Source organism: Nerophis lumbriciformis, linkage group LG23 (genome assembly GCF_033978685.3).
Source record: "Nerophis lumbriciformis linkage group LG23, RoL_Nlum_v2.1, whole genome shotgun sequence".
NCBI lineage: Eukaryota > Metazoa > Chordata > Actinopteri > Syngnathiformes > Syngnathidae > Nerophis > Nerophis lumbriciformis.
In genome coordinates, this window is record NC_084570.2 from 14,749,361 (window position 1) to 14,762,683 (window position 13,323).

General features: G+C 40.5%; 1 protein-coding gene across 2 annotated transcripts in view; it reads right to left on the reverse strand.

Moving 5' to 3' along the window:
* LOC133622366 (FERM and PDZ domain-containing protein 4-like) overlaps positions 1-13,323 on the reverse strand; it is a 110,118-nt gene that overhangs the window by 21,221 nt on the left and 75,574 nt on the right. For both annotated transcript variants that reach the window (XM_061985014.1, XM_061985013.1), the window contains exons 8-10: positions 9,481-9,612; positions 1,404-1,523; positions 1,013-1,149 (exon numbers count right to left, since the gene is read on the reverse strand). In XM_061985014.1, the coding sequence (XP_061840998.1) occupies positions 1,013-1,149; positions 1,404-1,523; positions 9,481-9,612 (389 nt within the window). The remainder of the gene's footprint in view (positions 1-1,012; positions 1,150-1,403; positions 1,524-9,480; positions 9,613-13,323) is intronic.

Consider the following 13,323-nt stretch of genomic DNA (forward strand, 5'->3'; position numbering starts at 1 on the left):
AGAAACATATGTTTAATGTACCCTAGGATTTTTTGTTAAAATAAAGCCAATAATGCAATTTTTTTGTGGTCCCCTTTATTTAGGAAAGTACCGAAAAGTATCGAAATAATTTTAGTACCGGTACCAAAATATTGGTATCGTTACAACACTACATTAGTACATACTTGCCAACCCTCCCGGATTTTCCGGGAGACTCCCGAAATTCAGCGCCTCTCCCGAAAACCTCCCGGGACAAATTATCTCCCGAAAATCTCCCGAAATTCATGGACCTGAGTCCGCTTTCCCACAATATAAACGGCGTGCCTGCCCAATCACGTTATAACTGTAGAATGATCGAGGACGAGTTCTTGGTTTCTTATGTGGGTTTATTGTTAGGCAGTTTCATTAACGTCCTCCCAGCGCGGTAAAGACACACAACAACAGCAGTCACGTTTTCGTCTACCGTAAAGCAGTTCGTCTGCCGTAAACAGCAATGTTGTGACACTCTTAAACAGGACAATACTGCCATCTAGTGCATTTGATAAAAGCACTTTTGTGCGTGCCACACAGTAATGCATCATCAGAGAGGGTGTTCAGCATGGTTAGAAAAATAGTGACAGAGAATAGAACAAGGATGGACAATTCAACCCTTAACTCAAAAAGTATATGTGTAAATAAATGAACACTGAAATTCAAGTATTTCTTGTATTTATATATATATATATATATATATATATATATATATATATATATATATATATATATATATATATATATAAAATAAAATAAATATATATTTATAGCTAGAATTCACTGAAAGTCAAGTATTTCTTATATATATATATATATATATATATATATATATATATATATATATATATATATATATATATATATATATATATGAAATACTTGACTTGCACCCCCCCACTTCCCGAAATCGGAGGTCTCAAGGTTGGCAAGTATGCATTAGTACCACAGTACTTTATTAGTACAGGTATACCGTACAACCCAATTGCACACACACACTTACTGGATGTATTTGAGTGAGACTTTCTGGCTTTGTCTGGTTGTCATGGTGAGGATGTACATCTGCAGCGCCGCCAGTCGAAGCGCCGCATCATACTTCAGTTCCGGGCCGAACCGCTCCAGCACCACGTCGTTGCAACTCTGCACCAAAAAAGGAAGCACAGTGAGTTCGAAGTACCACCCGACTAATTACAGCTGTGTTCCGCAGGGAAGAAGTGTGTTAATTAAAAGGAGAAAGGCATTTACGGGATCCTTTCTCCATCACAGTAAATGATTGAGTCGATCACCAGAAGCAATTTCCAGAGCTCCTGGCAGACGATGCCCGTCTAGAGAGTTAGACGCGTGTGATCATCCAACTCGGGCTTCCTAAAATGATCACAGTAAATCCCTCTCACCTGAACATAGAAGTATTCAAACGCCACGGTGTCCCTCCGCAGCAGCTCCACAGGGTCTCGGGGCATGAAGCTGATCCGAAAGAAACACTTCATCTTATCAGAGCCGGGCCTGCGAGTCACCTAGAGAGTGGAGAGAGGGTGGAGATGGATGGTGAAAAGTGGCAGCAGAGATAGAGCAAAAGGTCCAGAGGGGCAGAAGTTGTGCCCTCGTGAAGGTAAATAGGGTTTTTGGAGTACTTTGCACTTTAAAGTAATGGAAATAGAAACAGCCACAGGGTCCAATTGCAAGAATGGCGAGTAAATACTGAGACAAACACATTCAGAACTGTATTTGTTTGTAGTGCATAAGCCTGTGTACCTCTCACCTATCCAACTCTTTGTTTATTCCTTTTGCATTGACTGCCAGCCTGCCTGAGTTTGGCGGCAGAAGGCTGGCGAGCTGATGGTGCGTTCCATTTACAAAACCCAAAACCAGTGAAGTTGGCACGTTGTGTAATTCGTAAATAAAAACAGAATACAATGATTCGCAAATCCTTTTCAACTTATGTTCAATTGAATAGACTGCAAAGACAAGATATTTAATGTTCGAACTGAGAAACACATTTTTTTTGCAAATAATAATTTACTTAGAATTTAATGGCAGCAAAACATTGCAAAAAAGTTGGCACAGGGGCATTTTTACCACTGTGCTACATGGCCTTTCCTTTTAACAACACTCAGTAAACGTTTGGGAACTGAAGAGACCAATTTTTGAAGCTTTTCAGGTGGAATTATTTCCCATTCTTGCTTGATGTACAGCTTAAGTTGTTCAACAGTCCGTTGTGGTATTTTAGGCTTCATAATGCACCTCACATTTTCAATAGGAGACAGGTCTGGACTACAGGCAGGCCAGTCTAGTACCTGCACTCTTTTACTATGAAGCCACACTGTTGTAACACATGGCTTGGCATTGTCTTGCTGAAATAAGCAGGGGCGTCCATGATAACGTTGCTTGGATGGCAACATAAGTTGCTTCAAAACCTGTATGTACCTTTCAGCATTAATGGTGCCTTCACAGATGTGTAAGTTACCCATGCCTTGGGCACTAATACACCCCCATACCATCACAGATGCTGGTTTTTGAACTTTGCGCCTATAACAATCCGGATGGTTCTTTTCCTCTTTGGTCCGGAGGACACGACGCCCACAGTTTCCAAAAACAATTTGAAATGTGGACTCGTCAGACCACCAGTGTTGGGTTGGTTACTGAAAAGCAGTAACTAGTTACAGTTACTAGTTACTTCATTTCAAAAGTAACTCAGTTACTAACTCAGTTACTTACACCAAAAAGTAATGCGTTACTGTGAAAAATAACTATTTAGTTACTTCTTTTTTCTTTTCTTTTTTAAAGCTCCAATTAATGCCCTTTTAGCCTTCATTTCAGTACTGTTATTGCACTGGAGAATAATACAATCTGTTGATCAACTTGACATGCATTTGCATCACTCAACTCTGCTAAGCCATGTGGTCTACATACAACACACAAAGACAAAGATATGTTACAAAGGCCAATTTGTTTCTGGCCAGAACAAATTGACAAAACTATTTTAAATAGCTGCAACATAACATACATAAGTAACAAACAGCATAATAACAGCATAGATGTAAAGCAAGAAAGGCACACACTACATACACAAAGTCTAACCAGGCATTTTCTTCCTCAAGTAATTCTTATACAAAATCATGTCTGAAACCCAGAACACTACACATTTCCCCAGTTTTAGTTTAGAGATAAGGAAAGATTGGCCTGGCCCACTAGGATCCCTCTTTATGTTTGTGAACTTTATAGTCTATACATTTAGAGTGATGTGATAATCAAACACTCTAGAAGTCTAGAATGAAAGAGTATATAAGAGAATTGACAGCAACGTTCCCTCTCAGGAGCGCGCATGTGCAATTGCGCACTGCTCAAGCGTCCTCTGCGCACGGCAAATCTATGCCATGCACAAAATCAAATAAAAAAAAATAAGCGCATAACAATTTTCGACACGACACGGACACGACAGAGAAAACCGTTTTCGTCATCATTGTTCAAATATTGTAACGTCTGTCGAGACGCTTTGAGGACATGAATTCCATCCATCACTTTACTGAGCAAAACTCTTTACTGTCGGCCATAAACACATCACCAAAACATTAGTAAAAAAAATGATATCTAGCAAAACTGGTCATTTTCTGCAGTACAAACCAGACCAAAAGCAACTTTGTTATATCAACAGCAGCCGCTCGCTCTCTCACATGCGCCAACACTTGCACATATGGCACTTAGCCAGTGATGCGTTTACAGCCACACAAAAAGTCGGACAACTCCAACACCACACATAAAGTGTCATTCCAGGTCGTTACACTATGATTTACCAATCAAATGTGTGCTTATTCTAGTGTCATTTATTAGGAATCTTAATTTATAAATATTAATCATTAAATGCTGTTAGTATATTAAATAAATACTAATAAAAATATATTTTTTACAAACAGGAAGTTGCAGGAATGTACACATGATCCCCTGCTTACATCTCATTGTGCAACATGTGAATGTTTTAATGGGAACTAAATGCAATGTCTGAAAGGGGTACAAATTATTTCCAAAGCAGGACCTCCACCCAGACAAACAATACAAGTACACAGTTCATGAAAAACAATATTTGTTGTTATTGTCATTGTAAGTGGGCCTAAACACTTATATTAGAAATGGAAATGACTGCTGTCATTTGATTATAATAATAAGAGAATGTTGTCTGTCTATCTGTGTTGGCCCTGTGATGAGGTGGGGACTTGTCCAGGGTGTACCTTGCCTTCCGCCCGAATGCAGCTGAGATAGGCTCCAGCGATCCCGAAAGGGACAAGCGGTAGAAAATGGATGGATGGATGGAGATGTAAGTTGTTATTTAGTGAGGTTTGGGACAGGTGTGCTGCTGGTGTAGCCACAGTGTGCACGTCTAAAGTTGCTCACATGGACTCCACTCAATGCTCAGGGACTTTTTGCATTTGCTCACACATGAACAATTAGAGGGAACATTGATTGACAGAGTGTGTACCTTCAGCGGTGAATGGTGGTGGTGGTGGAGGTGAAGTGGCATCAGAGTCTCTGTCTCTCTTTACTAGCTTCGTCGAAGCATGTTGCTATGTAGCTTGTTTCAGCAGATTTGAATTGCTGTTTTGGGCAGTAGATGGCATCTTTGATCCAAAGCACAATTTACATTTAACTAAAATGTTATTTTCTTTGTGCTCGACAAAAGAAAAGTAGTGAAAATATCTCCATGTTAGCAAACTCGACTTCTGGCTCCGCCATGATCAGACAGGCTAGCTCAAATAGCAGCACTTACCAGTGAGCTGCCTCTATTTTTTAAATGTTATTTATTTACTAGACATTTTTAATTCTAAGAGAGACAAAGCTCAAATAGAATTTGAAAATCCAAGAAAATATTTTAAAGACTTGGTCTTCACTAACCGACAAAGAAACAGATAACAGATTTGGTGTCCAGTTCAAAGTGTGACATGATTTATTTAAAAATTTGAGAGTTGACTTTTGTATTTTACATGAGTTATTATTTGTACAAACATGGTGCAAAGTAATTCATGATTTGTTAAAAAATGTTAGTGGCTAGCTAGTTAAAATGGGATATTGTGATTTCACAAGACTGTCTTAGAAGTGATCATTTGAAAATGTTCAATTTGAAAAATGTGCACTTAGAGAAAATATAAAAATAAGATGTTGCATATTGATATTCATCTGTTTCTATATATATTTATTGTGAGAAATCATTAAGATGATCAGTGTTTCCACAAAGATAAATATCATTAATTATTAATATTAACATAGAGTTAAAGGTAAATTGAGCAAATTGGCTATTTCTGGCAATTTATTTAAGTGTGTATCAAACTGGTAGCCCTTCGCATTAATCAGTACCCAAGAAGTAGCTCTTGGTTTCAAAAAGGTTGGTGACCCCTGCTATAAGACATGAACACATATGTTTTTTATTTTTTTATGCATTCTAAATCGTAAATAAATAAATACATGAAATGTCCGCTAACATTGGAGTCTGTAAGGGCTCTCTATTTCGCCCACAAAACTCTCTAAATAACCATCCAAAACCCGCAAACAATCCTCTATTTACATATCGTGACTTGAATATTATCCAAATATTAACAATGTTGTTATCGTAAGCGCTAACGCAGACAAAGTATTTTTAGTGTCAGGCTTGTCCCTGACAGTTTAGTTATGTTTTGGTTTTTCCTCTGTCATTTCCTGTCAGCGCTCTTATTTTGGTTATTTCCTGATTGTCTCCCTGAGTGCTGCTTCCCCTCAGCTGCGGCTGATTGGCACCTGGCCACACCTGGTGTCAATCAGCCAGCTGCTATTTAAACCTGCCTTCCCCTCCAGTCAGTGCTGGATTATTGTCATTCCTACCTGTCTATATCGTTACAGCTACTACCTGTCGTGTTACTACTTGTCCTTGTACCTGTCGTCGTAGCGGTAAGCTGTTCCTGTTAGCTATTTGTAGTTTGCTTTCTCCTAGCTCTTTTGTTTCGTGTTTTCTTGTTAGCCATTAGCTGTTTCCAGTTTTTTCTGTTTGCTGGTTCCTGTTTTCAGTTTTGGGTATTCATAGTTCCTGGTTTGTGTTTTTACTATTATTTTATGAACATTAAATCATGTTTTCCTGGACAAAGCCTGCCATCTCTGCATCTTGGGGTTCGTCACCTACGCACTCTGACATTTAGCCTTGATAACGCAGAGGTGGTTTATGCTGCACTAGACTCAAGGAGAGACTTTAATGTGTTAATGAAATGAAACTGAAGATCGCAGTAATGCAACATTGATGCAAACTGCCGTAAAAATGCAAAGAAGAAGAAGTTGTGCTGCTTCTGCTACCACTGCATCGCGTTCGGCTCGTCAAAAGTTATTCTAGATTATAAATCATGACTCATCTGGATAATAGGAGGATTTAACCATTATCCTAGAAGTTGTTCATCTGTGACATTCAATTCATATCCGGGAATTGACACAAACCCACTACAACAGAAGACAGTGTCAGCAGCAACTTTTTTAACCCTTTCTATTGATTAAAATGTATTCTTCATCTGAACGGGAAGATATAAACATCCTATCAGTCGTCATCACAGTGAGAGCAAACATTGTACAGCAAGCGATCGTTTGATAATGCTTGTAGTTTGTATTTCCTGTTCAGCACTTGTCAATACTGCTACATGATGCTTAGTGTTTCACTAAAGCTGGCTCTGTTTCGCAGAGCTTCTAAAACGTGTAGCTCGCCCTCCTCATATTCAGGAGCAACAATATAAGGTTCTGAACCAATATTTGTCCCAAAGTAGTTGTTATTGGCTTTCACAAAGTCTGCATGATTTGCATTGTTGTTGATGGGGAAGGGATCTGCGGTTCCTACCGCTACATCACGCGATCACGTGACTGGCTAGCTCATTATCTCTGAAAATGGCTCGGGAATCTCCGTGAGATTGATACTAGTTCGATCATATCTATTTAGTCTTTTTGTGTCGTACATCATATATTCAATAATAGCGTTAATATAGAGGCTACTTGTTTTTTGCTCTACTGGTACTTCAAGGCTAATCATCGCCCTTATTTATAAACATCTCACCATACAGTAAGCGGCTGGTCCATTGTTTTGTTTGGCTTTGTGCTACTCCCTAAAGTTTATGTTTATATTTTGCTAATAATATTTAGCCATTTATGCCAGGCTAGACTACTGCAATGCACTTCTTGTCGGGATCCCCAGCAAGAACATCCAGAAGCTGCAATACATACAGAATAGTGCTGCTAGGATCCTGATGAGAGTGCGGAAATACGACCATATCAAACCAATTCTCAAATCCCTTCACTGGCTTCCTGTTCCACTCAGGATTGAATACAAAGTCTCCCTACTAACCCACCAGTGCCTCCATGGAAATGCCCCCCTCTACCTCAAAGAACTACTCACTCCAAAATCCTCCACACGACACCTCCGCTCCGGACAGGCTAACCTCCTCCAACCTCCGAGGACAAAGCTACGAACAATGGGAGACTGGGCTTTCTGACCCGCCGCTCCCAGTCTGTGGAACGCTCTCCCTGACCACCTGAGGGCACCACAGACTGTGGATGCTTTTAAAAAAGGCTTAAAAACCCTTCTTTTTAAAAAAGCCTTTTTTTTTTTTATACATGCATACTAGTTCTAGCTATTAGGCTGTTCTAGTTTTTATTTGTATTTATTTTTATTATCTTTTTCTTTTTTTTTTGATAAACTGTAGCACTTTGAGGTTGTTTACTCAATGTAAAGTGCTTTTTACAAATACAGTCTAATATAATTTTTGTTATTATTAGTTCTTGCAGTGTGTGGCACGCCGCGCTTGTGTTTTTGCCGAAATTTGTATTACGACTCATTTTACCTGCAAGCTGCCTGCTGTCCTCTGCATCTTTGGAATCGCAAACATCACAACACGCCAGCACCCGACATCTGTGGCTGATTTAGTGCTACAACAAAATATGAATATTACAGAAACTTCTATGATTGTTTACAGTCAGAGCAGTCATTTCTGAAGCCGACTTGGTTCGGGATGGGAATCAAAAACCGGTTCTTGTTCGGAATCGGTTCACTTTGTATCAGTTCCTTGGAATCGCTTGCCAATTCTTTTAACGATTCCTCTACCAATTCAACAATGTCATACAGCGAGAAACATGGCGCCCAGGTGGCAAAAATGCTCCAAAGTTTGGCTGTATTTTACGAATAAGGATTGCAACAGCGCTGCTTGCAAAAAATCGCAAGGTTGCTTTTTCAACAAAAGGAAATACGAGCAATATGCTAAAACATTTGAACTTACAGCATATTATTACTGTAAATGAATGACGTGTGTTTGAACTACTCCCATATCATGCCCGCACCGGTAATACTAGCTTGTCATCTGCCGTAACTACAACAGGTACTAACTAACACCGTTGTGACGTCACATCGGGAAGCAATCCGCCATTTTCTCAAACACATTACAAACACCGAGTCAAATCAGCTCTGTTATTTTCCGTTTTTTCGACTGTTTTCCGTACCTTGGAGACATCATGCCTCGTCGGTGTGTTGTCGGTGGCTGTAACAACACGAACAGGGACGGATTCAAGTTGCACCAGTGGCCCAAAGATGCAAAAGTGGCAAGAAATTGGACGTTTGTTCCGCACACTTTACCGACGAAAGCTATGCTACGACAGAGATGGCAAGAATGTGTGGATATCCTGCGTCACTCTAAACAGATGCATTTCCAACGATAAAGTCAAAGAAATCTGCCGCCAGACCCCCAGGAAAAGAGTGCGGATGAGGGTATGTCTACAGAATATATTAATTGATGAAAACTGGGCTGTCTGCACTCTCAAAGTGCATGTTGTTGCCAAATGTATTTCATATGCTGTAAACCTAGTTCATAGTTGTTAGTTTCCTTTAATGCCAAACAAACACATACCAATCGTTGGTTAGAAGGCGATCGCCAAATTTGTCCTAGCTTTCTCCCGTGTCGCTGGCTGTCGTGTCGTTTTCGTCGGTTTCGCTTGCATACGGTTCAAACCGATATGGCTCAATAGCTTCAGTTTCTTCTTCAATTTCGTTTTCGCTACCTGCCTCCACACTACAACCATCCGTTTCAATACATGCGTAATCTGTTGAATCGCTTAAGCCGCCGAAATCCGAGTCTGAATCCGAGATAATGTCGCTATAAACTTGCTGTTCTATCCGCCATGTTTGTTTGTGTTGGCATCACTATGTGACGTCACAGGAAAATGGACGGGTGTATATAACGATGGTTAAAATCAGGCACTTTGAAGCTTTTTTTAGGGATATTGCGTGATGGGTAACATTTTAAAAAAAACTTAGAAAAATAAAATAAGCCACTGGGAACTGATTTTTAATGGTTTTAACCCTTCTGAAATTGTGATAATGTTCCCCTTTAAATATTTTCAAGGGAGAGCATGATAACGATAAAGCATATTCCCCACACAAATGACACTTTAGCTCAAACGCTGCTTGGAATACAAAACACCATGCCTGACCTGAGCTAGCATCTCTTGTTCGTGAAGCAGAAGCAGTCGGTTTCCGCGGCCTTCAATCCTCTCCTCCAACATGAGGGAGAAGTGCTCGATGCATTTGATGGATAGTTTCTCTTGCAGTGTCAGGATCACGTCCTGGAGGGAAATGAAACATTCAGAGAGTTCTGTTCAGAATATAATGCAACAAGGAAGCTTTGACCACTATTAGATTCACTATACCCACTATACTTGTAGCGTTGCTATAATAACTATATACTGTATATGGCAACTCGAATGCCACTCAACAGAGCACAGATCACAGGCAAAGCTGACATGGTAAGAAAGAAAAAACAATTGTGGAGCATTTGTCTTTGGTAGTCCTTCTGTTTATAAACAGACTACTTCCTGGTTCATGGAGAACTCAGATAGTCAACTTCCCATTGTATCTAATGGGTTCTTCCTTGGCCCATACACCAAGGTTGCAAACCGTCCCTCGAAAAACAGAACTGTTCCGTATTCAGAAACAAAAACGTGTGTCATATTCAGTGTTGGGACTAACGCGTTACAAAGTAACGCGATACTGTAACGCCGTTAGTTTCGGCGGTAACTAGTAATCTAACGCGTTATTTTTTATATTCAGTAACTCAGTTACCGTTACTACATGATGCGTTACTGCGTTATTTTACGTTATTTTTTATGTAGTATCGGCTAGAAACAGAAGATCTGAGTGTGTTTTATTGCAGCGAAGCAGTGACATGCTTCTGATTCTTCCTCTGCGCTCTCTGTGTGTGTGTCTGGGTGTGGGAAGGGGAGGGGAGGGGACGGGGGTGCGCAATACAACGTAAACCGTTGGGTTACTTTTTGGTTGGCCGAGCGGACGTGACGACAGGCTGTCCTCACTCAGGTCCGCACGGACCTGGAGGGGGCGTGCCTTAAGTCCGGCTGGAAATCGGGAGAAATTTGGGAAAATGGTTGTCTCGGGGAGAGGCACTGAAATTCGGGAAGGTTGGCAAGTATGAGATATTCTCACTTCTTTTCTTTGTGTATTGGATCAAAGATCCTGTCTACTGCCCAAAACAACAATTCAAATCTGCCTGGTTAGGCTTTGTGTATGTCACGTGTGCCTTCCTTAGGTGAAGCCAGGTTTACAGTTATGTTGTTAATATGCTGTGTGTTACTTATGTATGTTATGTTGCAGCTATTTAAAATAGTTTTGTCAATTTGTTCTGGCCTGAAATAAATTGGCCCTTTGAAACATATCTTTGTCTTTGTGTGTTGTATGTAGACCACATTGCTTAGCAGAGTTCAGTGGTGCAAATGCATGTCAAGTTGATCAACAGATTGTATTATTCTCCAGTGCAATAACTGTACTGAAATGAAGGCTAAAAGGGCATTAATGGGAGCTTAAAAAAAAAAAAGCAGAAGAAGTAACTAAATAGTTACTTTTCACAGTAACGCATTACTTTTTGGTGTAAGTAACTGAGTTAGTAACTGAGTTACTTTTGAAATAAAGTAACTAGTAACTGTAACTAGTTACTGGTTTTCAGTAACTAGCCCAACACTGGTCATATTGAGCTGTAAAGGGAGGCACTTGGTTCCGTATTACCATGAGAATCATGAATAGCCTGTAAAATGTCAATGGATTTCATCCTCGCAACGACTGCAAGCATGTTAAACTCATTGCGTTCAACTTTAGCAAGCAAGCAAGAGTTATACGCTGAGCTTTTGGTCTTGGTCTTTTGGAGTTAGTGGGCAGTCGAGGGTGGAGTCGGCTCTCTTGGTTGCTTTGTTGGGTCTGCTCCTTTCTCTGGCCATGCTCCTGCCACCGTGGCAAAACATAAATACACAGTGTATGTTTTTTTGTTTTTTTTGTAGCTGTATCTGTGTTGGCCCTGTGATGAGGTGGCGACTTGTCCAGGGTGTACCCCGCCTTCCACCCGAATGCAGCTGAAATAGGCTCCAGCACCCCCTGCGACCCCAAAAGGGACAAGCGGTAGAAAATGGATGGCTGGATGTAGAAGTGGCTGGTTGAATCAGCTATGTTATTTTAATGTCTTTATTGTCCTTTGTGTTCTTTGATGTTTGATGTTTCCCCCTTACACACATGTTTATGAGGTTTTCTTTTTCCTTGGCCTCAGTCTGGACCCCCCCTTTTCAGGGGCCCTGGCTTAGACTGAATTTTTTTTTTTTTCTCACTCCCCCCTCCAGCGTTTACCTGTTTCTCACCTTTTTTGTAAGGGCCGCCGGAAGTTGGCAGACCCGTCAGCGATCCTGTTCTGTCTCCCTGTAATGTTTGTCTGCTCTTGAATGGGATTGTGCTGGGAATCTTAATTTCCCCTCGGGGACTAATCAAGTATTTCTGATTCTGATTCTGATTCTGATGCAATGGCGTCAGTTCGGTTTTCCCGTTTTCATCCGACAGAGAAGACACAAGTGGCCATCACGTCCACGGGGTAGATGCTAACATAACAGTAGTAGTAATGTTGTCTCACTTTTTAAACTAACATCATTTAACCACTCTGCTATCTTGTTGTGATTGTAATAGGTATGTCATGTCCTCAAAACACTAGTAATTTAATAACAGCTTTATAATATTTGCAAAGTTGGCCGCGGGATACAGTTACATACTGCTTTGAGTTAAAGGGGCTGTTTGCAACCTTTATGCAGATTTCTAACTTTCCATTGTGTTTTAGTCATAAAATCCTGCCCTCTTACAGATTTCAGCATGTAATACCGTAACTACGCCCGTACGTCACACGTACACGGGCTTTAGCTTTTAGTGTTGTTAGCTAATTAGAGCGATTTTGATAACTAACGTAGCTATCATTAAATGTAGCCTATTGCCTATCGTAACAACAAGACTACTAATTGTCGGTTGCTTCTTTGGGACTGCTTTGTGTGTTGTTAGCTAATGATGGCAGTTTGGCTAGCTAACGTTACCTATCACTTCTTCTTCTTTTCGTGTCTTTGAAACATGTGGTTGTATGACAGTTTCCCATTTCTTTACACAGTCTTTTGCATTGTCACTGAACTCTGCGAGATCTTTTAAAGGGGAACATTATCACCAGACCTATGTAAGCGTCAATATATACCTTGATGTTGCAGAAAAAAGACCATATATTTTTTTAACCGATTTCCGAACTCTAAATGGGTGAATTTTGGCGAATTAAACGCCTTTCTATTATTCGCTCTCGGAGCGATGACGTCACAACGTGACGTCACATCGGGAAGCAATCCGCCATTTTCTCAAACGCATTACAAACACCAAGTCAAATCAGCTCTGTTATTTTCCGTTTTTTCGACTGTTTTCCGTACCTTGGAGACATCATGCCTCGTCGGTGTGTTGTCGGAGGGTGTAACAACACGAACAGGGACGGATTCAAGTTGCACCATTGGCCCAAAGATGCGAAAGTGGCAAGAAATTGGACGTTTGTTCCGCACACTTTACCGACGAAAGCTATGCTACGACAGAGATGGCAAGAATGTGTGGATATCTTGCGACACTCAAAGCAGATGCATTTCCAACTGGACTGGACAGATCAGCTTTCAGGAAAAGAGAGCGGATGAGGGTATGTCTACAGAATATATTAATTGATGAAAACTGGGCTGTCTGCACTCTCAAAGTGCATGTTGTTGCCAAATGTATTTCATATGCTGTAAACCTAGTTCATAGTTGTTAGTTTCCTTTAATGCTGTTATGATCCGCTGCCCGGATCATATTTTTGTTTACGTTTTCAAGGTACTTGTGTTTTTTGTTAGTTTTGGACTCCTTGAGTGCCTGTTTTGTACACCTGAGTTTGTTGCCATGGCTGCTTATTGTTTTCACCTGCCGCGTGTGTTCCCGACGCGCACCTGTTGGTCATCACT